Genomic DNA, 27,589 nt, shown 5'->3' with positions numbered 1-27,589 from the left:
TCAATCAAATCATGTGTGTACTCTGTCTCTGAAACATGACATTTATTGATGTATTTGCTAACATCTGGTCTGTTAGTCTTGAAACATTTTTTTTTTTTTCTCTCCCTCTCAGTTTTTGTTGTTGTGCACTCTGTAGGAAGCATTTGGACAAGATGGCAAACGGAATTGAAGTGGTCTGACTGGCAGAGCAATGTCAAGGTCATTGTTAACGCATGGCTGCCCAACAAAACAACAGATAAAACTAGGTTGTGTGGAAAAAAATATGGGTCACCTGTAATAAAAGAATATGTTTGCCCCTGGAGAGCTTGAATGAAACTATTATTAAAGAAAGTACATAAATGCTTAATGACACTTATTATTATAATTTCCTACGTGCTACATGCAGTCTTTTTTGCTGTTCATAGAGCTATGGGCACTGAGACTTGTTGTTGCCAGAATGAGGCTAACCTAATAATTTCGTGAATTGCAAAACCATTTATTGCATATGTGAAACTACTTTATCTCAGCTATACAGGTGTGTGCAATTAGAAATGTGATTGTGCATTGTTGATAGTGGAAGCAAAAGTGAATGACTGTTTGAGGATAAGCACCTGGTCTCCTGTATTTTCATGAGATTTTAGGTGCATGCACAGCATGTTGTAGAAATGAGGGCTCAAGAGACTTGGCACTAACTGACTGGCTGAACCACTTCTTCCCTTTCACTCAATGTGTTGACGAAATCTCAGTCAAGTCCCGATGACTGTTATTAGCTGGTAATGTATTCATAATTACAGTGTGCCTCCCTTGGGGACCCTCGCGTGAAAATGAGATATGGACCTCATTTTGACCCCCTCTTGCTTTTTTCGTGCTGCGGATCCCTATCTGGAGTCCGTGGCAACCACCCAAGAACAATCACCCAAGAGCTGCGTGTATTTCATTGTAATTTTACTATTACTCATGAACCCAACATTTCAAATTAAAAGGACTTCACAGGCTTAGAAGGTTCAAGTAGAATTAGGACGTAGTAGGTTGGCGTTACTCTAAAAAAGCTTGAAAGAAAGATATAGTTTATTCACTTTAATACACAACGTTTCATAGAACAAAAACATAGACATAGACAGTTACATGTTGTATATTCTCGCACATAAGGTAAAGCTGTGGCCAAGATGGCTGATCTCAAATTGATCTTCAAATCTAATGTATAGGGTGAATTTTTGTTGCTCATATCAAGGCAAAGATATATGTTAACCTAGATATGGGAAAACTAGACTATTTTTTTCTGTATGTGGATGCATGGCTTTATACAGCTCATGTTCAGCTACTTTCCTCAAGGTCGACTTACTTCGCTGCATTGTTGACAGTACGCTTTCACATTCTCCAAGCAGCTTTTTTTCTTTTTACATAAGCACTCAAAAACGGCACCTGTCATTACTGCTTTACAGGGAAACACTTGCAAAAGTGCATCAAAGTTATTAGCACACAGGGTTTTTTGTTTTACTAATTCTGCTGAATTGACTAGTTGCCATTGTACATTGTACAGCGATTACGATTGCAGACACTGAAATCTCTGAAACATGCCCACATCAATACCAATTCTTATCTCTTTTGATCACTTGTGCTCTGTTCTTGCTTTTGTGTCTCTGTAAATGTTTAGAACATATTGCAACCTGGCAGGCTTTTAAGAAATTCTGATGCACTTGCTTACCCCGACCATGTCTTCTCAGATTCATTGTCGATTACTATAAATCTGTGATCATGATGTGTCACCTTCAAGTCCTCGAAAAAGTATTACTTCAAAGAGAATAGTGTCTGTATTTCTTACAGACAGGATGGGCAAGATTGTCCTGTAATTGATCCTCTTCTGCCAGGTTGTTGAAATGGAAACCTATTATGATGTGTCTTGAGCCCATACCTCCTTCAGTAGTGTTAGCCTTGACGTGCCAGGTTCGACATGCAGAAGAGACCAATTATGCAACATTATTACATTATCAAGAGAATTAACTGAATGTGAGTATCCAGATGGATTGCGCAGTGTGGATATCACAGTAGCTAACAAAAGTAGGGCAAATCCCGACGGGAAGTCCATTATTGTTGTTTTCTAGAGACTTGTTGCTCTGTCAGTCACTGCTCAGCTTTGCAAAGGATTTAGACAACAGTAAGGTCAGACATCCATTTGGACAAGCACCATAACAGGCGGCGCCTCTGCCACCTTGGCCTTGCGGGGCAGCAGATGACTCAGTCTTCTAAAGGATGGTGTGGCGTGAAGAAGGAGCTCCTTAAGTCCTGCCCGAAACTCACGGCGGATTAAGCAGTAGAGCACCGGGTTGAGGCAGCTGTTGGTGTGGGCTAAACACACCGTCAGAGGGAAAGCATAGGCTTGAGCATTATAAAAAGCCTTGCTGAAGGGCACCAGGTCAAACTTTATGAGCACCCCCCATAAAGTCAAGGCCTGGTTGGGCAGCCAGCACAGAAAAAATGACAGCACCACAATTATGATGGATTTGGTGACTTTGGAGCGTCTGTTTTGCCTGCCCTGTTCCACTTCGGGTCCCGCTGCTCCTGTGATGCGCCTGCTGAGGATGAGGCGCAGCAGGAGCAGGTAGCAGACAGTGATGATGATCAGTGGGATGAGGAAGCCCACCAGGACTTTCTGAAGCTGGTACAGACCCAAAAGCAGCTGTGGATCCCAGTTGCCTGAATCTGGGAAGCGCACCAGGCACAGCTCCTCATCAGACACCTGCACGCTGGTGGAGTATATGGCATGAGGCAGGGTTGCCAGTAAGGAAACAGCCCATATGCCCAGGCTGGTCCACTTGGCTCTGGTTGCTGCTGCCCGCCGGCTGTGCATCTTCAGAGCAGTTGATATGGAGTAATAGCGTGTCATGCTCATCGCTGTGAGGAAGAAGACGCTGGCATACATGTTCATGGTGGTGACAGAGCTGATAATTTTACACATGATGCGTCCAAAAGGCCAGCGGAAGTCTAGGGCTGTGTCCACTGCCCAGAAGGGCAACGTCAGGACAAACTGAAGGTCTGTTATGGCCAGTCCCATCACAAAACAGTTTATGGATGACTGCTTCTGCCGGTAGCGTGAGTGCAGCAGGTATAGAGCCACTGAGTTGCCAACCAGTCCCAGAGCACACACTATGGAGTACACACACGCTATCATTGCACGCACCACCAGACTCGAGCTGTCCCCCTGTAGTTCCACAATGGACTCCTTGGTGAGTAGCTGCAGCCAGCAGTGCAGCGACAGGTTGTTCGCAGAGGAGTTCTCGAGCTGGTCTTCCTGCGCGAGGTTGGGCTCACAGGGCTCTGGAGCCAGAGTTTGGACTCCACTGTCATTCAACATCAGGTTCATTTTGCTCAGCGTTACATCAGAGCGCTAACGTTAAAAAGCACTGAAACAACTCCGTATCCAACATCTCTCCTTGTCTCTGCCTTGTGTCTCCCTCTCTCTTCTCTACTACACTGTGCACTCAGCGCTGCTCGTCGGTTTATATGTGCCCCCCTCCTTCCACCACCACCACACAGCACTCCCACCCCTCAACACCCCTCCCACCTCCATCGGCACCTCATGCACTGCTGGAAAGGCTTTTCTTTTTTTTTTTTTACTTTCCTCGCTGCGTGATTGGACTGGAGTGAACACAACCACATCAAAGTCTCTGCGCGTCTGTTAGAGGTGAAGCTTAATGTATTTTGACACAGTGCTGGCACCGCTCACACAATCATGTCAGCACTAACTCAGACACTTTTTCTCTGACGTTAAAAGACCTGTTAAATAATCGCCATGTTCCCACAGTTCGTAGAGTGCCACAGTGTTGGTGAGAGTATCTTTGAGTGCAAATGGATGTACACTGACCCCTCGTGACATTTTTCAATTGGATAAAGTCATAGCCCTAGTGTTTGATTTGCTGAGGAAAAATCAGCACCATAAACATTACCATTAAATAGGTCAGGGGCATCTTGTATTGGGATGGTAAATTCTCATGGTAATTCTGCTTTATTTAACAGACCTGAAATAATCACATGCCAAAACAATTTTCAAACATATTTAAAGTGAACATCCAAGTCACAATCTCGTGTAAAGTTAATAGCAGTGATCTGTAGGGCTACCCCCATAAAAATTCTTGTCACATGCTGCTGTTTTTTTTAGATGAACCAACTATTTATAATTACGCCTATTATAAGTCTTTTCTTATTCCCCAGAGTGTCTTTGAAGTTTGATTTTGCTGGAAAAATATATTGTTTTAAGCAGGAAAATCCTCGTCTTCTCTGCCCCGATCTTTCGCATGTCTTTCTTTCACCAGTGATCATGCCTGTCAGACTTGCATATATGCTATTTATAAATAAACTTGCCTTGCTTATTTTCCAATGTAGGACCATGTTATTTGCGGATTAAGCAACTCATATAGCCAGTAAAAGTCTGGCCTATAGAAGGCAATAAATTGCCAAGACACAGCTGCTCCACTGCTCATGCAGTGAAGCTTTGCTCCGCACCCAAGTAGAAGAAATTCTCTCCTCTCTTCATTTCTTTCCTCAATGTTTAATTTATCAAAAATATTTCAGAGAAAACACTCAAACGTTTCCACTGTCTGTAAACCTCAAACACGTCTGTTTTTTATTGAAAATGAATTATATGTTTCAACCGAGCACTGTTTGGCTGGAGTACACGCTTTCGCCCGGTGTACTATTCCATTAGAAATGGAGCGCAGTAGTTGAGGGTAGCACTCCCACAGACACGCAGCACAGGAATACACATAGTAACTGAAGAAACAACATAACTGTGATTGAAGTTTTGTGAGCCGGGATGAAAACACAGTGGACAAATTCTGCCTTTTGGTGGGGTTTATGGATTTATTCAGAGGTGCCAAGGCATAAGCTAAAGATGCAGCTAAACAGCTAACAGACAGGAGTGGGGCCAGTAGACAGTAAACATCCAGGTCTTAGCTCAAATTAAAAAAAAAAATCTATGAAAACTTATTTTAAAAACCCTTTTCCATCCATCCATCTTCTTCCACTTTTCCGTTTCTGGGTCGTGGGGGCAGCTGTTGGAGTTGCCCAAATCACATTGCACCAGCCCCTTATGGCTCCTCTTGCAGGTGGTGGGTCCACAGAAGGACGGCCTCACGATTAACCGCGCCTGTTGGTCTCTCATAAGGGGCTTCCTTTTACTTCATAATCTTAATTTTCCTTTTTATCATAAGCCATAGTAAGCCCAATATACTCATAATAAAGTTGATAGTTTTCGAATAGTTTTATTGCATTTTATCTGCAAACTTTTTGACACTTGTTCACTGTGATTGACAGTCGTCAATTTTGTCTTTGTATCTTTATTTAATAGAAAACCATGTTCATAATTCAGCATTTGTTAAAGTAGCTTTTGAATAATTAGAGAACGTTTCGATTTTTCTCCAAATTGTTTTCCCCCTTAACTGTTTTCAAACATGATCCTATATGGGAGATTCCAGAGATGCCGGCTGTATCTATGGGGGAAAGGGGCGTGGTTTAGCATGGTGTGAATCAGAGGAGAATGTGGCGTAGGAAAATGACATTGCGCACAGCCACTAGATAAATGAAAATTGAGAATCTGATGAGCGACGCACCAAGATGAGGGTAAGCGAAGTGCTACTGTTATGCTAACAACAACTTAAGTTGTGCAAATGCCTTAATGCTAAAATCGGCAAAATAACCATTCAAAACAGCAGTATGTGTTTGTGAAATATTAAATCTCCACTAATAAATCAGAGCTCAGCAATCTATCCATGTCACACACGCTAGTATTCGTTCAGCGGGCTTTGGCCCTGGGTTAAACTTAGTTTAATGGCTAAATGACTGGGGGCAGGGGACAGCACTATCTGCACTTTAATTCTGTAAAGAACTAAGTAATATTAATAGACTGAATGTATGTAAACAACAAATGATAATTAAGTAAACTACTTTTTGCACTATGCTGGTTGCACTTACCTATTTATTTTTCATACTACCTCTGTAAGTGTCAATTTTTTAGAAATTGTGAGGGCAATGCCACAAAATTTCATTCCATGTACTTTGTGCATTGAATGACAAATCAAGTATATCTATCTAAATGAAAAATAGCAAGAAAAAAATTCAACTTTTTGTATTATTATGGATTCTTAATTTTTATTTTTTTAACTTTAGTTTCAAAGCTTTAAACTGCAGGCTGTATATTCAGTAATGGTTTTCCCGTTTCTCACCTGAAGTGTTTGCTGTCAAGTTGTTTTGAACCCAGAAAGCCCATGTGATGTTTAAAAGCAGAAACTGTCCTGTGTAAAATGAAGTTCTCCTTTGACTTAAACATCTTCAAAACATGCTGTATGTATTTTATAGAATTCACATCCCATGTCTGCATTAATCCTTCTCCTCTGCAAAACTTTCAAAGATTGGGTCCAAATTAAAAAGACACGGTTGGATTTTATGGCTGGTTTTAATCCAAGTGCGACCCACTTTTTGGAAACTCAAGCTACAAGTGCAGTGACACTGACAGTGGTGTGGTTTTAATGTCAATTTGTGATGCATAATAAGTCAGCCGAGCCATGTATTACAAAGACGTGGCATTTCAAACATCACATTTTTTATGCAGCAAAGGGACACTTGAAAATGATATGATATGACTCTGGGTAAGTGCCGTGGAACATTTGTGTTGGATTGGTTGCAAAGGTCGTTCATTGTAATTGACTTAAAACTGCTGGACTCACAGGGATCACGAGTAGCTTTACAGCCCTTTTCTATATACTCTTACTCACATTCTTTAAATCTTTAAACGTAGAAAACAATCTTCAAAAATTTAAGTGAATAAAATATAGTTTAAAAAGGTAGCTCAAGACATTTTCTGTAATCCTGTTGAAGCATTTTGGATGAACATCACGCATTGTGTGTGTTTTGTAAAGGTTGTAGACCCTAGTACTAGAGTAACAATCTCTCATGTGTGTTTGGATCTATTCAGTCCTGCAAACTCCACAGTGAAATCTCTCCTGCTGCACTGATAAAATATGTGCCACGCATCTCCGAAATTTTCAAAACAACATTTTTGGCAGCATCCATTTGTACAATTTTGTGAAAACTCAAAAAAGTTTCACGAAAGTGAGGGGTGTCTTGAAGACAAAACAAACCCTGCCTGAGTATACAGTGTAAGTAGAGACAGAGATAATATGTACTGTGGATCAAAGCATATCAACGTCTGTTTAGTCTCATTGTTTTTAGTTCAAAAGACTGTGGTGTCAATTGTAATTTGCAGCATGCCCCCGCTCTTCAAACTTTCCCACGTTTCCAATTAAATCAGCAATTTCCTATCTAATAAATCCCACAAATAATAATTTCAATCATATGTACTTAAAAGAGAAATCACCTCTACGCAGTTAAGTAAACAAAGTACCAAATAATGTAGACTTGACTTTTACTGTTGTTGCGTTTAAATAAAAAAGGCTTGTTCCTAAAGTCTTCTCAATATCCAACAATAATAATTTTGTGAATCTTTAATATTCAGTAAGAAAAATAAAAGAAAGGCTTTGTGTGTGTGTTTTTTAGAGTCTACAACTTCAGATAAATTAGCCTGTAACAAATTGCTTTGCTAAAGTGAAAAGAGTATACAGTATCTGTGATTGAAATCTTTCTTCAGTAATGAATAAAACAACAGTAGATTATTGAGGAGATCCAAAAACAGGCATAGATAATAAATCACTACCTCTTTGCGGTCTGTATCGGTCCTATTATGAAAGATGTCCCAATGTGTTTTGGTGTATTCTTCCAAGTAACATAGAAACTCATGTGGCTCCTGCCAATTGGTGTTTTGTGACTGTTTCCCATCTTTCTTTGAAACTCCCTCTCCCACGCTATGCCTTTGACCATTTTTGATTCAGTGGTAACGATGTCCGTGCCTTCAAATGTTGTTCTCGTCTTTTTGTCTTGTATCGAGTGGTGTATCTCTCGGTTGGATTTCCCCGGTCACTAAAACCTTTTCTTTGTTTGCTTTTGTGTGTTTACTTTGCTGAGTTCAAATACATGTAGATACCTTTACCTTCATAAAGTCCACAGAATAAACTATGCTCTTTTCTTTACCCAGGGTATCTATGACCATGGCCATTATAATTATGCCACAACAGATTTCGATTCTGTGTGAATTTGCGCTTCATCAACTCGCTGCAACCTTAACAAGGCTTGAGGGCATGTTATACCTCTTCTCTGTCGATGGAGCTCAGCCTTGCACTTATGAAATATTAAAATGGCCCCAATTCCAGTACTTTTACTGAAGTCTGTTTCCTGTCAGTTGTTACTTGACATTGTTGCTTATTTGACAAAACCCTCTATGTTGATTTTAATTTCCCAACTCCCAGCAATTTTTAACTTTCATAACAACCTCCAGCGTGGTTATCCTGACCAAACCTAACTCAAAATCTAAAGATGAGTCACCAAATGTTTTGCTGTGATTGGCCACTACTTCTGATGGGTTAACTGGAGACATTTAAAGACAGTCAAAATTGATTTTTTTCTACATGATGGACAATAAAGCATTGAGGGTCCGTTTGTGTTAGTCTATAGGGCTGTTAAGTACCATATTTTTTGCACTATAAGGCGCACATAAAAGCCTTTAATTTGAACAGTGCGCCTTATATCCCGGTGCGCCCTATGTATCAATTTCTGGCTCTGTTTACACACCTTAACACACACTTAATTAATGCGCCTTTATGGAAATAAACATTATCATTGATAATGCGCCTTATAATCAGGTGTGCCTAATGGTGCGAAAAATACGGTAAATAAAAATGCGTGAAGCACTTTGGGTGACTTGTGTCCCTACCCTCCCTTTACAATTTAGGACTGAATTCGGGCGTTCTGCTCTCCAAAATTTCATCCACTGAGTGGCGCTGTGATCAAATGACACCGTTCGTAGCCTAGTGCACTTCCTGTTGCTATTATACTGCTTTCAAACTGATGGAGACTTTTCTGTTCTGTTTTATTGCCTTAATGGTTTGTGCAGCCCTGTGAGGCAACTCCTGTTGTGATATTGGGCTTTACAAAACCACTGATTGATTTAGACGTCAGGGGCGAGTGATTTTGAATGTGTTCTGAAGCGTAGGAAGAAGCTCTCGACTGAAAAATAACTGCTGTTTTAGTTCTAACTAGTCCCTCTTTGTTGCCATGTCTTATGGATCTTCAACTATAGCTGTACACACGATCTAGGCAAGGATCTCCCTAGTATTTAAGCACATATCCAGCCCATATGTCTGAATAAAGGACAATTATTTGTGCCAGTGGACAATGGTTATTCCAGGTTAGCCCCGTTAACTTGTTACAATTCGCTACAGCCCATTGTTGATGAAAAGTCCGCAATAAACCACAAATGCATCAAGCCCGGCTCAGTTTGTGATCATCTCAAAGGCTGCTTTATATAGTTACCGGCTGTATTGACGTTATTAATAATAATAATCATAATAATGCATCGGTTTTATATAGCGCTTTTCTGGACACTCAAAGACGCTTTACATTGCATTATTCATTCACTCCATACTTGGTTGTGGTAAGCTACTATTGTAGCCACAGCTGCCCTGGGGTAGACTGACGGAAGCGAGGCAACCAGTCTGCGCCATCGGCCCCTCCGACCACCACCAACCGCTTACTCACTCACTACATTCGCTAGGCTTCCTGGTGTTTCCAAACGGTCTCCCATCCAAGTACCGACCAGGCCTTTCCCTGCTTAGCTTCCAAGGTCTGACGGGATTGGGCAGAGCAAAGGCGGTGTGACCACAATTATTATTGCATAATGCTTGTTTTCACCGGATCTATGCGCTGCTAAGGAGCTAGTTAGGACTTATTTTTTGACATGGCTGATGTTCTCACGTTGAAAACAAAGACATGATAAAGTTGTATTGGGCAGAGAGAGATAATCAGAGGATGTCAGTGCTTATGAAATGGTTGCTGTTTACTGTAGTCTCCCAGGGACAGCTCACAGACCCCAGGGGAACGGTTAGCTATAGCCTTCGAGGCTCCGAGCCGGGCGCAAGTATAGCGGGGCAGTGTGTGGCTGAGTGTCCGCTGAAGGCAGGCGGGGGGGTACGAGCCCCAAATGCGGCACGGTGGCGCAGCGGTTAGCGCTCCCGCCTCACAGCTAGAAGGTCCCGGGTTCTATTCCCACCTGGACGGGGCCTTTCTGTGTGGAGTTTGCATGTTCTCCCCGTGTCTGCGTAGGTTTCCTCCGGGTATTCCGGTTTCCCCTACCACTAAAAACATGTACAATAGATTCCCCTCTGGGGCCAGGACTCCCCTGAAAAAGAGATTCTTAATCTCAGTGGGACTATATCCTGGTTAAATAAAGGTCATAAAATAAAATCGGAACTGTCGAAGTCTGCATCATCATATATATAAAATAACTGTATTCCTCTCTTAGCCGAAGATGAAGCAAGCAAAGCGGCAGAACCGGAAGTTGCAAAGATTACTGTTGCCCATAATGCACAGCAAAATTCAGTCGCTCCCCTGCCCATCGGATGAAATTTTGGGAGAGCAGAACGCCTGAATTGAAAGGTTGTATCACTATTCATTCCGCCATGAATTGTGCCCGCCCCTTTTCTCCTATTTGTCAACATGGGGCTGGAGAAGTCCACATAAAATCAGTTACTACACGAAAACAAAGCCGATTTTCGGCGTGCAGAGAAAACGGTGCAGTGTTGACATGCTGGTGCAAGAGAACATTTGCCATTTTACACAAATCAATCTACTAAACATAAGATTTCAGCAGAGAATATTTTCCCTCGTTCTCCGTTTAAATGAACGTGCTTTAAATCGGGTCCATATGGATGTTTATGGCAGTCATAGCTAGCGTTAGCATTAGCACGATGCGAACATGAAGCATCATGTTAGCATCCTCCGTTATTTATGTAGTTATGGGCTGTTGAACCACTTCTCCATGTCTTTGTTAAGTAGTTTCTTGTGAGTATACTATATACACTTTTTTAAATCACAAAGACATGATAGGCCTTTGAAGGAACTTAATAGCAACTAATAGGGAACTAGTAACCATTCATGTGACCATTCATATTGCAGTTTTGTTTTGATTAATCTGGATCAAATGAGTTCAGTCATAAACAACCCTGCAACGTGTGTCTAATGTTGATTTGGATTTGTCGCACCCAGAGTCAGGTGTCTCTTGTCACATCAGCCACTCTTCCTAAGCCTTTACAGACTGATCAGAGCCTGGTGTAATTGGACTGACATTTAGAAACACTTGGGCTGACTCTACCTTCAGAGATTTTGTCCTCCACACCCAAGCAGCTGCGATCCATTAACTCAAGCCCATTTTTTCCCCTTAAACAAAAGCGCTTTTCTATCAATTAATAGGTAGAACAATATTCTTGTTTTTTTTAATGTTTTGGTCAATTTTGAAATCATATTTGTTGGTATTTATGCTCATTATGACAGCTGCGTTTTTTTGTGAGTTACAATGTTACAGTGTTTTGAGCAGGATACAACAAACTGAAAATAGAGCTTTATATTTGATACTGTACAATGGACCTCTGTGTAAGTTACTTAGTTAGTTGCTTGATAAGCCATGCTGTGTAAAATAACACAGTCCAAGAAGCAATGTGGATGCAGGTAAAAATGTGTTTATTTGTGTGGTTTGTGATGTGCATTGTAAAAGCTGGTACAGTAGTGTAAGATATTGTACAGGCTAGAGTTCACTTCCTGAGGTGCCTGGGGAATGCTTGGGAACTTCGGACTAACACAAAGTTTTGTTAAAGAGGGGGTATTATGCTTTTTTCAATCACATAGCACCAGTCTATAGCACACTACAATGATGACAAAACCTTCTGTTGGTCTGTAAATACAGTAAATTAAAATAACTGCCTTGTATAAAATTGCTCTCTCAAAATGGCTGTACTGAATGTCTTGAAATAGGCCTCTGTCTCTTTAAGAACCTCTGACCCTTTCCGACTCGCCCCCTCCACACGCTGTCTGTGGCATCAGTGGGGAGGGGGTTCTGCTGAGGGGCAGTGGTTGGTTACTCGGCTGGTGACGAAAGCTCGGAGGCGTCTCCAGGAGGTGGGGGCGTTCCTAGGAGGACTCAGGCAAACCTAACCCTAAAATGGCTGCCATCAGAGTTTTTACAGATTACTCAAAACTACATGAATGTGCCAAGGCAACACTTCAGGCATGTTTTTAATGAGGGAATGACATAATAACATGATGTAAAGCTTGAAAAAGTAGATTTTGCATAATACCCCCCTTTAAGAGTTATTATTGATTGACCAACAAGAAACGGTATTTTTGTACCACAAATACATCGCAGTATATTCAGTATACTGTATAAAGAAAATAAAAACAGCTATTGTAATTAATCCCACACAGAGGACAGGTAATTTTGAGAAGTGAAAAACACAGACACACTCCCCTTCACGTATAAATACACCATGCAGTTCATATTAAGTTTACTTTACCTGTGTGTTTTATGTGAAGCTGGAGCGACACACGGAGGATGAAAGTCCATTAGAGGCAATCACACCCAGGTAAGAGACCCTTTGCACCATCAAATATGCAATACATACCTGGCTGCCAGCCGCTCCTTTCAGCTGGCAGGGATTTTAGTTTAGTTCTAAGACATGAATAAAAACATGAGGAAGACAGCCTTCATATGGGTTCTTTATTCATTGAAAGGCATGACCCACCAGTCAATCACCTGCTCTTGCTTCAAAAACATATTTGTACATTTTCTCTCTATCTTTACTCCACGGTTGTCTTCTAATGTCATACCTGCTCGCTTTGAGACGGAAACCCATGTGTGCTCATTATGGCCTTTTCAAAATGCAACATACCATACCTTTAAACAACAAGTGAAACCTTTGCATCTATACCGTGCCTGCATGCTTGATTTTGCAAAGGATTATTAATGTTCATTTATTACAGATTTTTGTAGTTATCACTTATTTGCCTCTTAATGTGGGTGTTTAGAAAAAGATATAGGCTAGCTTCTTTCATTGATACCCAGATAAAGGTCAATACCACATTCATACCACATTTGTCACACAAGGACTATGATTTTCTACAACACATGCACAGTACACATCTCATACCTACACATAAATATGCTTCACGTAGATTCTTTATGCAAACTACACTTACCCACTGACATGGCTGTATAACATGCCCTTTATTATATGTAACCTGGTGACTCTCAATTATCACAGAAAATCATTGGGTATGCCAGTGTAATTTCCTGTGCCATTAACAGGCTTGCATATGTAAAGTCACTCACAGGGTTTTTTGAGTCTATACTTAGCTTAACACTGCAGAAATAATTTGCATGAGAATGTCTCTGCGCTCGATATTTTTGCACAATATCATCTCTGCTGTGAGAGTGGCATGATTTCAATCCGCCTCAAAAGCAAACCGACGGGTAGAATGCAACAAATGAAAGTAGTCGTTTTAATGTGCAAGGCTTTTGTACCTTTTGTCTCTGCGGGAGTAAAATCGAACTAAGTGGGAAACAAAGCAACAATTTTGTTAATGCAAAAGTTTGGTACAGGAATTGCCTCCCGCTGACTCCATCTGGGTCAAAGCTGTACCTTAAGAAACGGGCCATTTGCAGATTAAACACTGAAGAAGATGAGGGTGAGCCGTAATGGACATGTTGGCGCTTTAGTCTTCTGATCGCACCTACACTTTTAAAGAAGCACTCTAGGGAACAGATGTAGTCATTTGCTAAAGGATTGAACACTTTCACATGATTAATTTAAACGGACAACCTGAAGATCAGACCCTAAGTTGAATGGAGAACTCTAGTGAAAGTCAGTACGTGCAGTAGGTTTACAGCTATAGAACTTGTTGAAATAGTTGATGAGTGTAATTGAGCTTGAGACCATATCACCCACACTCGCCAGTCTAGTCCTGGGCTAGTGTGATGTAGCCTTGGTAGGCGTGTAAGACGCACTGAGGGGCTATTGTTTATCTGTTGCTTCGTGCCCGTCGAAGAGAGTCCATAGGTCTGGTAAGGTGCAATTGATCGTTTCTTCGCTAAACAGCGACAGTGGTAGGTAGGTCATCTCATGATGGGAAAGTTGGGGGTTTGAATCCCAGCTCCAGCACACCGTCATTGTGTCTTTGGGCAAGACTCTTCCCCCACCTTGACTCCAGTGTCTGCGAACATTGGTGTATGAATGAGAGAGTGAATGGGTGAGTAGTTCCTTGCTGTAAAGCGCTTTTGGCCTAATGAAGGTGGAAAAGCGCTTTATAAATTGAGACCATTTACCATTAATCTCGTTCCAAAGGGTTAAAGCCAGGGCCGGTCTTGTGTTTCTTGACGCAGGCTGTAAATCAGACGTTTACACTGATGGGGGTGATCAATAAAATCTTCAGCTTCATGGGCTGGGCAGGAGCTCCACTATGGAATTATTCAAAATACTTTTATATAAACTCAAAATTATCTATAGACACTCTAAATATGTATTTCAAATATATTTAAGGGGATTTCATGCAACATTATTTTCATAGCAACAATAAAAAATAGCATAGATATAAAAAAAGCAGGATTCAATAAAATATTTTTTTCACATATAATTGTGTAATTGCAGAGCTAGTTGTGTCTCTCAGATAAGGAGCAAAAAACTATAACTGCACTTGGTTCTGATTCGAGGGACACTCAGTGCACATTAAAACACAAACCCAGAGGCTATTTCATCCATTGAAAAAAAAGAAACATAACAATTTATTAATGTCTACAGTGAATGTTGAATAATAACCCTGAGGCCTCCCTAAGTGCGACTATTCATTTATATTAAAAATAATGAGAATGGTGTGGCAAGGACAACATTAATTTAGCGTAGTCACATAATTTTACTGGGAGCAAGGTGAAACAAAACCAAAAACAGCTGATAATTGGCTCTCAGCATTTTGGCACAATGATTAACTTAAGTGTCTTATGGCTAGTAAATTCACACTTACACACATCCAAGAGCATTAGTTTGTAATAGCACTCTGTAATATTAACTGCTCGGCTCGCACAACAATCACATGGCAACAGACCATGTTTGCAGATTTGTTTTTGCCATTTCAGTTTGATTGCCACTGATATTGAAGCCACAGCTGTGAATGTTGATCTCTCAGGCATTATGTCACACAACTTTAAATATTGATATAAAAGAAAATACAAAGATAAAAAGCACTTTATGTTATTGTCAAGTAGTCTGCATGCACCCGACAGACCAGTCAGCGTCTTTGTGTTAGGAGACTATGCCCACTTGCTGAGTCAGATGAGATAAGAGGAGGCTATAGGATTCTCTTGACTTTTTCACTGCAGCCGACTGACATAACCCTCAGCGTGTTCGGCCTGAGAGGGATAACCTGTCTACACATGTACTCATACAGTATTTGTACTACCAGCTGACGTTGCAAGAAGTGGACCTCATACGGTAAAAAGTGTGACTGCTGCTGTTCCTTTTTTTTTTAGAACATTAATCATTAAAATTTTGGTTTATTCAGTCGTCCATTCATTTCATTAGAGCCTGTGAGACAACTTTTCAACTTGTTTGAATGGGTCCCAAGGGTAAAAAGTTCTTATTTATTTACTCTTTTTTTAAGCAGGAACATTTTCTGGCCAGCTTTTATTCTTGTGTGCTTTTATTGTAATTATTCTGGTGTGTCAAAACCTGAGGTGGGATACAATGCTGCCCATTGTATCCCACCTCAGGTTTTGACACTTGGCTGACAGTTGCTTACAATGGCAGAAATGCTGATATTTTTTTTTTCCTTTGTCATGGTTCTCACATCCATACACTTGGTCGGCAAATGTTTTTCAAGCGACAAATTTCCAGGCTTACTTGCATTGAATAATGAATTCACATTAATGTAAGAGTTCTTGATTGTTCCCCCAAACCCTATTATTATACATCTTTACCCTTCAGTCACGTGAAACTGAGAGTGGGAGAAACATACACTTACTTATTATGACTCTTTTGATTATGCACCCCCAGATAAAAACACAGAATACCATTACAAAAATAAATACGAATACATTGGATATATTTTATTTGAAGTTGCATTATGAATACAAAAAATCTAAAAGCTTCTTAATTACTCCAGGAAATGTATGCTTTCGGAAATTGTGTGTGTCAAGTACATGTCATCACGCAGCTGTTAAGTGAGCAATACAGTATTCACACAGGCATTTTATAAAGATAAACAGCGGTTAATATCAACATGCCATCTTAGCTGAAGATCCAATTGAAAACACAACATAATTTCCACAAATGAGAAGAAACACAAGCTTGAAAACTTGAAGATGTAATTACATTTTTCTTTGTTGACCCTACAAGCAAAATCCTTGTAAATCAGTTGAATCAGTTTGTGATCACAGCTGAACATCCTCGAGCTATATAAAATATAAAATAATTATTATAGTCCCAAGCCCAATTGAGTTCAAACAGGAAAAAGGGGCAATAGACAAAACTACGTGTAAAGTATTTACAAGTTCAAAGACAGTATCAAATTTGAACAAAGAACAGTGGCACCCAAGAATCCTCCAGGACCAAAAGTCGAACATTTATCAAAACACAATGAATTTGAACACAGCATTGCACAAAGTTCACCTATAATTATATTGTAAATAGTTCCATCACAATAATATATTAATGTGGCTGGTCACGCTTAATAATAGAAAATATTTTTACTAAAAATACTTTATTATTTTTTTTAATATCTGGTTTAAAGCAGAAGTTAGTAGCTCATGCCCCTAGAGGCCAAAAGCGCCACAGGTGCAGGTGTCGTAGCATGTCAGGTTTTTTTGCTCATTAAGTGTTAGTAAAAATAGTAAATACTACGCTGATAGAAAAGACAAAGGGAGAGAGGGATATTGTACAGCCAATTAAACAATACGAATAATTTTTTTCACTCAAACTTGGCTGTAAATATTGTTTTAAATGGCGCTCGCCCGCAGTTAGTTTTGCCGGTGAGCCTGTTAGCTTCTTCTTCTTGATTCCATTAGTGTGTACTGACCCGTAGGCAGGAAAGCTGCAATTGTGGTTTTCTGGCCAGAGATTATGTATAATTTGCTTAATTTGTCAAGGATTAAGTTGCAAACCTAATGAAATTTTGCTGAAAGTACTTTCAGCTGTCCAAAATTATATCTATGTTTTTTTAATATTGTAGCTACTGTATGTTCGGAGACTGTTATGAGGAAAGATTTGACAGTAGTTTATTAATATTGACAAAGAAGGTGTTGAACCTTGTCCCAGTTTTTGTTTCAAGTGAATTGGTGCTGGAACGTCTTAGCTGCCCACCACCTCAATTTGAAACTATAGGTTCTTTGATTGTTGTGATGTCACATGTTTTTGTACTTAAGATCCCATGATGCCAATTACCAAGACAAGACAAGTTTGGATTAAACCTTAATTAAAATGTTCATGTGTATAGCACATAATTCCCTGCTTTACCAGTGGGAAGAGCTCATCTTGTGAAAGTTCCTGGCGGGATATATCCTCCGTTTCTCTCACATATCGTCAGCGTGAGGTCGCAGCCTGGCGGTACGGTGGGGGTCCAGAGTCACGGTTGCTACGTGGCCAGTAATGGGGTCCACGTGGAAATGACCCGAACTTTCCTCACTTGTGCTGTTCAGAGAGAGATGCTCCGGGCCGTGCTCATCAACGTTGTGCACGCTGAGTTTTTCCATCAAAGAGTTGACGTGATCCAGTGCCTCGTCTCCAGGGAAACGCCGACGTAGAAGAAGAGGCTCAGGCTCATCGTCAATGGCAAATTGTGGGTCAACAACATGCAGCACACGAGATGCCTGCAGATTCTGAAGGGACCGTGACTGAACTGAAAAGATTGAGAGAGAGAATGCTGGATCAAAGATGTTAGGGTTTGTGAATTTAAGTTTAATAACACAATACTTGGCAAAGCTGAGATGGCACTTGGATAAATGTGTAATGTCAGTACTTGGATAGAGCAGGTGTTCTCAACTCTTGCTAGCTCTGGCCCATTTTCAAATGATCCTGACCTTCCAAAAATATATTCAAATATATAGCTGTTTGATTTGACGATTTGCGACCATCTTAAAAGGAGCAATTCTACATGTAAAGTCCTTGATAAGTCTGTTGCTTATACAAACATTTTTGGCAGAGGTTCACAATCCTTGGCTCACATTTGCTTCCTATCAATATCGGTCCTTCCAGTCAATTCCTCGCTTCTGAGGAATTGTTCAATGTTGAGGTGAGCTGCGCATGTGCAAAGACGAGAGAGTCCGGAAGTCGGGATGAACATCAGTCAAACGTCAGTGTAAATGTGCCAGAACTGTAGAATTGTTTGCAGGACAGGGGAATCACAGTCTAAAAGCCTTGTATTGTAGAATTGAAAAACCTTGTCTAAGCAGCGGAAGAGAGAAATATTGAACTGGAGCCTGAGGAACGCTTTCACAAAGCGGAGAAGAACAAGCTAACGTAAGCCTGTTTGTCACTGTCACCGTGACTGTTGTCAGTATCACTCAGTTACATGGTCGCAAACTTTCACAGCAGCTTAAAATACGGCTGCTAAAAACATAATTATTCCAAGGAAAGAATTACCTTTGCAGTGCTTCCATGTAGCCTTAATAGTAGAGTGATAGCAGCTGTAATCGGGAACTAAAGTACTTACTTTTTGTTTATGCATACTAAGTAGCCATGTGCTCCAGGTGCAACTCAGGCCTTCCAAGTGATATTTGTAGTATGTGTAGTACTTGCTTGGTTAGACAGTATTTGTTGTGCCTACACATGTTTTTTAGATATTGAACATTTATTGACCCCACTTTAATAGTCCAAGATACTTCACAGAAGTATTTGGTTCTTTCTTTGCTTTGAACAAAATGTCAGTGCAAATAAGTTTGAATTTCTTTCATGTTTGTGCTTTGTTCATCGCCATTGGTACTGCTGTGAACAAGCACACATTACACCAATAAATGCTCTCAATTCTTTGACTGACTTGTAGAACATTCATCAAAAAGCCGCTGATGGGAATCCGCAAATGAAAACATATTGCCTCAGTGTAATCTCCAGAGTTTGACATTGAGACTGGGAGACAAGCGTAATTAGGCGATGAAGCACAGCGGGTTAAAGGCTTCAACAGTGAACGGATGAATACAGAGTTTCTAAAAAGCTTCTCAGCATCTGACGGCGAGGAGCTAGATTAGCGCTGGCAGGAGGGTGCACAAAGCAGCCAAGGTTACACATACCTCTGACTGGACTGAAGTCTCCATGCGTGACCTTGGCGTCGGAAAAGGGTTTGAGGCTAGGAAACAGGATTAGAGAGAAGGACAGCAAAAGCACCTAAAGGAAAATAAAAATAAACAGATTATATAAGGACATGGTTATGGAAACTGCATGAAAAGAAGTGAGATTTATTCATAATACTGGACAAAAGTTCAGAAGCAATATGCATTTCATAACCTTTGTGGAATGTGGATATTTTCAATACCAGTAGACTTTTTTGATTGTCATTCATATTTTCATATTTACTTTTGGAGCCAAAGTGCCTGTTGATATGATCACAAGGATGTACTGTACCAACCAATTGTTGTGTGGCTTTCATTTTAGGATTGTGGACTCAACATAATGCTTACTGACCTTTTGCTGCTGCTAATAAAACACATATGAGTTGAGGTTTAGTGTGAAGCCATGGATTCTTTCACTGCATTGATCTGTTGTTGGCTGATGCCACTGTTGATTTGGTAGAACTGATCTTTTACAATAAGTCAGTATACAGGGTTGACAAAGTGTCAGTTGGCACTAATAAGACAAAATCTGTGATGGCGGTCTTGCCCACTATGTATATAATAATCCCAAGTTCTGCAGATTCCAAATAACTTCAAATGGCCAAGGGTCATTAAAATGGCCCACTGTGGCCTGCACTTTTCGAAAGACTCAACTCCCATCGTAAAGCTTTTCATCAGTGTGTGGTGGTTTCTATTCTATCTTTCGTCTGCAGGACAGGGACTGCTCTGCTGAGAGGAGGGCTTTAATATAGTGGGTAAACCTCGGAAAATAAGGTTTAATATCTTTGAGTGAGAGAGTGTTTTTCAATCATTCAAGGGAACACAATCTCCACAAAGGATACACAAAACATCTGCTATCACAACAATCTTTTCTCGCACTCCTCACCTACTTTCCTAAAGCAAGGATGCAAAGACTGAAAGATATATCGTAATTTTCTTCTAGAAAAAAGAAAGATTACTTTTGGGGACTCATCATATACAGCCCTCACACAGTCCACATCCTTAAATCCTTAAATACCAATTTATTACTTAAATTCCCACAGAGCCCCATCTCAGCAGCTCATGAAATGTCAAACTCAGATATTGGAAAGAAAAAAAAAAGCCTTGACTATGAGTAACCAATCTGGCTTTCTTATAACTTATCATAGCCTCATTCTGAAAGTCAAAGCTTTTAGCAATTAAAACATTTTTCAAAACTCATTGTTTAGTTGATTGCTGTATTACTCTGCAGGCACAAGAATTGATCAATATACAGATCATCTTTCTCTTGATCTTTTGATTTTTTTTTTCATTGGCCCTAATCTGTCTTTTGAAAACAACCTTTTATCCTGACCACTTTTATAGTTGGGACAAATTGGCTCTATTTTTCCTGTCATTACTATTTTACTCTGGGCAACAGCTAGAGGTCTTACCAAAACACATGTTCCTTTCTGGGCCGTCTTGTTGGATGTATTCATGACCAGCGCCTGCAGCCTGCGTAACTGTTCCAGCAGTGACCTGTGGAGAGGACAAACCAATGAAAGAGATTCAATTCAACTGAATACTGTGGAAGTGCAAGCTACAAATTCAAATGAACAGTAATCCCTGAAAGGGAAAACACAGACTTCAAATAAACTCTGGCTTAGAGTGAATTAGGCTTTGGCAGAAAGTTCAGCTAAGAAGGACTTACACGTTGCATTTCTCAAGCTGGGACACTTTCCTCTGCAGCTCCTGGTTATGTGCATTGCAGGCAGCCATTCTTAAAACAGAGGGACATGCTTTTAACATACAGTAACATACAGTACCTACTACCTATTTGTCATGTGTTATACTGTAATACTGGTGCTTATCCTTCATGCACATACTTAAAAAAAAAAAAAATCAGTTCAGAAAGCTTCTAAGGTAGTAGTTTGGGTAATTTCCTTGAAAGTGTTCTATTAACTGCCTCTGGGCAACTCAAAAACACCAGCCCAGTCACATTACCACACACCATCAGTGAAGGAAACTATTTCAGTCTCTATCAGCCCTTTAAATTTTCTCCACAGATTGCATTACCATATTACCCTAACGGTGAAGTAGCCACCAAAGATCTGTGTGATATGTCAATGCGTGGTCTTCCCATGCATACTGATCTGTTTTTGACCGTTAAAGATAAATATAGGCGAGTGATGACACAGTTGGAAAGACATGTAAAGCTGGTCCAGTTTTGATCCAGTGGGGCAAATTAGCATCGTGCATCTGGACTATCTGCACTTCACAAGGTGACTTTGACCAATCTCAATGATGGCATCATGGAAAGCAGAAAATACAAGTAGTATACTATGCTAAATATGTACCTTGGTGACAAAATGGTTTTAGTTGTAGTAGCAATCATAATCATGCCCATAAGTTATCATATTCATCATTTAATAATCATGCACATTACCTGCTCTCAAGTCCATCGATGTACTCCTTCTTCTTCTTGCGGCTCTCTTGTGCTGACTGCTTATTGCGTATCTTTCTCCGTATTTTCTTCAGGATTCTTTCCTCATACTAAAGAAACATAATGACAATAACTTCAGAAATAACTTTTTATGTTTTTTTATACATTTAAGTGAATGGCAGTGATTGCACAGTGACCTTTGTAAGTGGTAGCTGGTTCGGCAGAGTCATCCCTTCCTTTGCAAGCAATTTCTTCTCATCTTCATTGAGCACCAACTCCTGAATGGACTGCGCTGAGGGCTGCGGAGGCTATAAAAATGTGTTATGAATACCAATATTAAAAACATCGCACTATTTAATTAAATTTTCTCTACTGCCTTACAAAATACAAGTAAAAATGTGTCTATCAGAGCACCTTTATCACTTCTCATTGCTATTTCAGAGCAATCACAGCACCAGGGTAGAGGGATTTGCTACTTTTCCTCTTGTTAAACGGAGTTTAAAATGTTACAATTTAGCATTTTCCTCCCCCTACATGTTCCAGCAATGTCCTAATGTGTAGAATGAGCCCAGACCTGTTCACCACAACTGCCTTTAAAATCCGACACTCAAAAAGTTGTTAATTCGGGTCCGAAGTGCCGTCATGCATAGACTGCAGTTACGTGTAAGACCTGAGGTGGCAGTAGTGAGTATAAATTGACCAACTTGCATCTCATCCCTTTAAACAATACCAGTTTGGTATCGAAAAAAAAAGGTTTAGGTACTACTGGTATTGAAATAATAAAAGTATCGAAAGCAGACATCATTCATCCTGGCATATACATAGTACATGTTTTTGTATCTATTTATACAACTGAAATATGAATTAGCCGGTGTTTTAATATTCGGAGGAGAAAAAATAAATGTAAAAATATAATTTGTTGATTAGTTGTAAAAACAATCAGTGTAAAAAGATCCTTTTTCTTTTTAAATTAAATTTAATTAAATTTATTTTTTAATCAAATATCTCATCTCACTATACAGAGTGCTACCAATAATACTTCTCTTGGCCTGGAAACAGAAAAGTCTATGTGAGGACAACTGGACTTCATTCTCCTCAGACATTTCGTTCAGGGACATAATGGGTGTTCTCAAATTAGCCAGAATACATGTTTTTGTAATTAATTTATTTGGTGCAGCAAGCCAGCTAAACAGTGTTCCCTTTTCTAATCTTGATTTGCAAGTATGATTTTCACACCAAAAGAATATTTGACCCTCCAAGTACAAACACTCACCAGGCCTGCATCTACATTTAAAATAGACATTTGACTAAATGATGGCTTCGAACCATGTGTAAACCAAAAAAACACCCAACTTGAGACATCATTTCTGAGGCCAAAACAAAATGATCTCTATCTGTATCTATATTTCATTCTCTTTCACATGCCCATAGTAATGTATCACATCATTTCCATTTTAATGCATGAAGTGCTGGCAAAAGCGTTCCCAAATTATTGCATGACTGCTTCATATTTTAGAGGCGGTACGAGAAAACATGCCAAAATATTTGTGTGTGTCTTTTCCACAGACAACAAAGATGCTTGAGAGGCCTGCTGCACTCTCAGCAATCCCCCACATAAACAACAAGAACAAAAATATGAACAGCATTTGCATTTTAGAAACACTTCTGCCCCTAGTGAGTGTGTCAAGGGCCCAAAGTCACCTGTTTCTCCATGAACAAACGTCGCAGCAGCGCTAGAGTCAGAGCAGCTTTGATCATGTGTGTCACCACCACCACTGCACATTATGACACAGGTGGAGGTGGACTGGACTCACCGGATCCGGAGTGCCTGACAGAAGGAGGTCCTTGACTGTGAGAGGTGCTCCTGAAGGCAGCTGGGTTCTGTGTGCATCAGAGGGATACGGTGTAATCCTCGGCCCGCCACTTGGGAAAACCTGGTCCCAGCCATCTCCATCTACACACACAGTATAGTTCCAGAGGTTGCACCAAAATAATGACCCAATGTTTTCACAGTTCGCATGAATAAAACGCCTTCTGCTGGAATAGTGTATACTCAAAGGAAGTCTATAATATTCGACCAACATCAACTTTTGAATAGTGCAGCCTGTAGTAGTTTAGGCTTATGAGGTTCTTTAAAACGGGAACTGTCATGTTCACATAAATACTGAAACTTGTGTCCTCATATGCTGCTTACGGCAACCTCTTTTCAATTCCGATCAATTTATTTTGGTGAAGCAGTCTGTCATTCTAATTAAAATTAGTTTTGAACTGAACAAAAGGTGCTTCCACTTGTGTTCCCTCCAAAAATGAACCAATTTATCTTTCTAAACCGCACATAATAGTAAAGCTGGTTGTGTGGGACTGAGCTGACCAGTCAAGTGAGAACAAAAAAATGAACAATAAGAGAGTGCTCCAACAATTTTGGCTATGATTTTTAGTTTGCCAAAAAGAAAGTAGTTGAACCTGAATATGTTTTTTTTATTCCCAACTCACATTCACACTGCAGAACCTGAGAACAGATTGTGAGTACACATTTTACCTCTGCTGAGTAAGTGAAGTTGACATTTCAGTGCACTTTTGTCAATGTATTGTCAATGTAAAAATCTGTCTTTCCACGTAATTGGATTTGGATTGACAGATCGATCTGTAAGATGGACAGGTGACGGGTGACAGGTGTGCAGACATCTGTGACAGTGACACTAAACAAATTACTCTCCATCATGGACAATCCTGCTCACCCACTCCACCACTGCTGAAAGGGGGGACAGGCAAAGGATCTCATTCTCCAACAGACTTGTACTGCGCCGCTATTACACATAGCACTACGCCAAATTTATACTAAGAGCTTGAAAGTCACATAACAGCAGCACCGACCATATGCAATACAGATGTACATCCACACTCCTACATGCACTGTTGTTCATTTGGTGACTTACTGACAACACTGGGTGCGCTTGCTTCCAGGGCTGACTTTCTCTGCATCCCAGCGCCGTAATACTGTGTGTCTCCACCAGGGGGGCTTTCGGGTCTTAGGGGGCTGTCCATGTGGTCCGAATGTGGGTCTTCGCTGATGCCACTGTCGCTGTGGGAGGGCGACCAGAGAGGAGAGCCCGGGACGGAGTCACTTCCACTGAGAAGAGCGGTCAGGAAGTCATCATTGGCCTGGTTGGGTGGCTGCAGCATCTGTGAGGTGAAGACTCCATATTCATTATTATGCGACTTTGAAGTGGTTATCAAACATGGGCTCTCTGGATGGGCTGCACCGTCAACATAGCATCCCCAGTTACAAATTCTGTTCCTCAGATTAATACAACTGACAGAAAAATACAAACGCAAAACGCAAAGACTGGGGAGGCAATAATGAAAGAACAACTGCTCAAGCGTCACTCACACTCGGGTCCTGCGCTGGCCAGATGTTGTGGTTTCCGTGGTGACTTGTTTCCTCATGTCGAAGTATCCCCTCGTTTTGGTCAAAGAGCCAGTCGAGCAGCTCAATGCCATCACAGCCCTGTAACAAGAGCGGTGCGTCTGTCCACCACATGCAGCACTTCCATTGGCAACATGTGGGGGCCTTTCAAGTATTTTTTATTTTTTTTTACACAGTATTTGAAGTAGTCGGTGGAAATCCAGTTGTGAGTAGGATTAGTAAACTAGAATTTAGAATGACATTTTGGTTGGAAACATGGCAATTCCAAACTTATTGATACAGTTTGCAAAGGGTTTGTGTAACCCCATTTCCCTGTAGTAGTACTAGACCGCTACATGTTCAGAAATTGATTACTGCAGTATTAGCAGTTCATCTTTCAGTCTACAAATTGCAAATCTAATTCTCGTCTGAAAAAAATCACATACAAATTTTTTTCTAAATTGTTGCCATAATTTAGTTACCATAGCAACATTTACATCAGTACTGCAAATTTTTGTTGGACATTTACAATCTACTACATATAAGGCTGTCACGATCATTACTACATGAATTTATTGTTCAGTAAATGACAGATAAAAAATACAATTTTGAGCTCAATTCATTGTCAGTACATTTTCATTTTTCTACTGTAATACTTTTAGACAACGTAAGTTGTGTCTCATAGTGGGATATATTAAGATGAAGTAATTTTCAAAAGGAGCTTCACTGTCATTTTTAAGTTTTCTGTGGCGTCATAAGGGCGTAACATTTATGACAATGGTTTCCTGCCTCAATATATAAAGCTTCAGATTATGTTATCATACTTATAATGATGGCATAACATTATAGTGTATTTTATAACGATTATTATTCTCTAATGTTTTTTATTACTTTTATGGGATGTTGGGAGCCACTGCAATAGAATATATTAAACATTGTATTGGAAGATATAATATCTTCTCAGAGTGTATAAAGTGTACAAAATGTCTGATGTATAACATGGCTATCAGTGCTAATGTTCTTCTGCTAAAGACAAAATGTACCCTCTGAGATACAGGGCTGAACTTTGCTCTGTCAAGCTAAATTTTCCTCCTACCTTTATATCTACCCATGTCTTAAAAAGGCTGATTTACCTGATCAGGGTAGTGGTCCATTATTATTATTCCTCTGTCCTCGGGTGGCAATCCAAAAAAGCCCCCTAAACAACAGCAATCCCGTCAAAATATCCAATTTGTTTTGTTCGGGACAATCTCTGAGTCTGAATCTTACTGCTCCTCTCCAGGGTCCAAAGTCTATCTCCAACACACCCAGCCGAATAGTCTGTTGCGTTTCTATTGGCTATAATGACGCAATCTGATCTGACAACCAGCAACTTGCTTTTTTTCTTTTCTTTTTTTGCAAATAAGCAGCAAATGGCTACTCGATTTTCAATATCAGAAAGTCCAAAGTTGAATACTGCCTTGTCTTTTGTTTTGTCAGATTTGTAATTTAGAGATTTCAACTTTGACCCACATTCATTTTTCATTTTGTGCTGCTTTTTATTCTTAATAGCACTGTGGAAACTGTTGGGCTGATGACACAGAACAATATTATGTGTTTTTTTGTTTTTGTTTTGTTGACATCTTTTCAGCAGATGTCAGTTAAGAGTTGATGACAGATTAATTATTTATGATCTTTTATTATTCAAGAGCTGACTTTTTTCCTTCAGGGTTTACAACAGTGCTACTATCAAGTGATTTAACGCATATGCAGATGCTGTTGTTGGCTCTGATGGTGAAGTATTGCACGCATGAATGCAATGTTTGAGATACAAACAAGCCAGAAAACCTCCAATTCCCTAAAAGAGGCCCTATTATGAATGGTAATTAAATATATTTGTTTAAATGATGCCGTAGGATTAGACATCTTGAAGCTCTAATCAACCTTTATGATCCACTACACACAAACGATAATTACACCCAAATCATCGGAATTGTTAGATTTATGTTTTCTATCAAGGACTGATTATTTTCTGAAAGATGTTGCAGTTCATGCATGACAATTTTAATCAAACCTTCTGCTAAATTTGTTGGGCTGAGCAGTTATCGCTCTTGGCTCGCAGTAAGAAGGTTCCGGGCTAGATTCCCGGACCGTGCAGGCTTTTCTGCGTGGTTTCCGTCATGCACAATAAGTTAATCCTACTGTATTGTCTCTGTAGGGAAATTTGTCCTCTATGTTTGACCAGACGTGGAGTCAGATATTCCCCTGTGTTAAAGGCCCAATACCTGCTTTTTTCTATATTTCTACAATTGTTTTTATCAGTTGTGAATTTGCAATCTAGGTGTTGTTGTTGTTGTTGTTTAGCAGTAATGGTCCTTGAAAGGTGAGAAACATGCTTATAAACTCATTCTTGTGAGGCTGTGAGAAATGTGTTAGGAAATGTAAGAATTAGCCTGGACCACTGCTAACAATTTCAAACGCACGCGCTCCCTGTTTCTTTGAAGACAAAAACATCAGGTGTAAGCCCTTTAATGTCAGTTGTAGTTTCAGTATCCTAAAGTGAGTAATTTGATTTATGTAT

At 40.0% G+C, this 27,589-nt stretch overlaps 2 protein-coding genes across 2 annotated transcripts; both read right to left on the bottom strand.

Moving 5' to 3' along the window:
* Positions 1-1,867: 1,867 nt before the first annotated feature.
* On the bottom strand, positions 1,868-3,430 carry rxfp3.2b (relaxin family peptide receptor 3.2b). The gene has a single exon (XM_079574811.1). It carries the CDS (start codon positions 3,338-3,340, stop codon positions 2,141-2,143), a length of 1,200 nt encoding a protein of 399 aa, XP_079430937.1. The 5' UTR covers positions 3,341-3,430; the 3' UTR covers positions 1,868-2,140.
* Positions 3,431-17,218: 13,788 nt separating this feature from the next.
* Positions 17,219-26,305, bottom strand: creb3l3a (cAMP responsive element binding protein 3-like 3a). The gene is made up of 10 exons (XM_079574692.1): positions 26,163-26,305; positions 25,015-25,131; positions 24,560-24,806; positions 23,438-23,577; positions 21,821-21,931; positions 21,627-21,733; positions 20,892-20,960; positions 20,635-20,719; positions 19,184-19,277; positions 17,219-17,796 (listed from the first exon to the last, which is right to left on the bottom strand). Exons 1-10 carry the CDS (start codon positions 26,181-26,183, stop codon positions 17,471-17,473), a joined length of 1,317 nt encoding a protein of 438 aa, XP_079430818.1. The 5' UTR covers positions 26,184-26,305; the 3' UTR covers positions 17,219-17,470.
* Positions 26,306-27,589: the final 1,284 nt, after the last annotated feature.

This window comes from Gobius niger, assembly GCF_951799975.1.
Source record: "Gobius niger genome assembly, chromosome: 17".
NCBI classification, from domain to species: Eukaryota; Metazoa; Chordata; class Actinopteri; order Gobiiformes; family Gobiidae; genus Gobius; species Gobius niger.
This window is presented reverse-complemented; position numbering and strand designations above follow the sequence as displayed.

What these genes read in the sequence shown, in the direction of transcription:
- rxfp3.2b (XM_079574811.1), bottom strand. Translation starts at nt 3,340, where the DNA reads ATGAACCTGATGTTGAATGACAGTGGAGTCCAAACTCTGGCTCCAGAG.
- creb3l3a (XM_079574692.1), bottom strand. Translation starts at nt 26,183, where the DNA reads ATGGACCACTACCCTGATCAG. An exon ending in TGGACCACTACCCTGATCAG is followed by an intron (nt 25,132 to 26,162) that starts GTAAATCAGCCT and finishes CTCTTGTTACAG; the next exon opens with GGCTGTGATGGCATTGAGCT. An exon ending in AGAAAGGAACATGTGTTTTG is followed by an intron (nt 19,278 to 20,634) that starts GTAAGACCTCTA and finishes ATTTTCCTTTAG; the next exon opens with GTGCTTTTGCTGTCCTTCTC.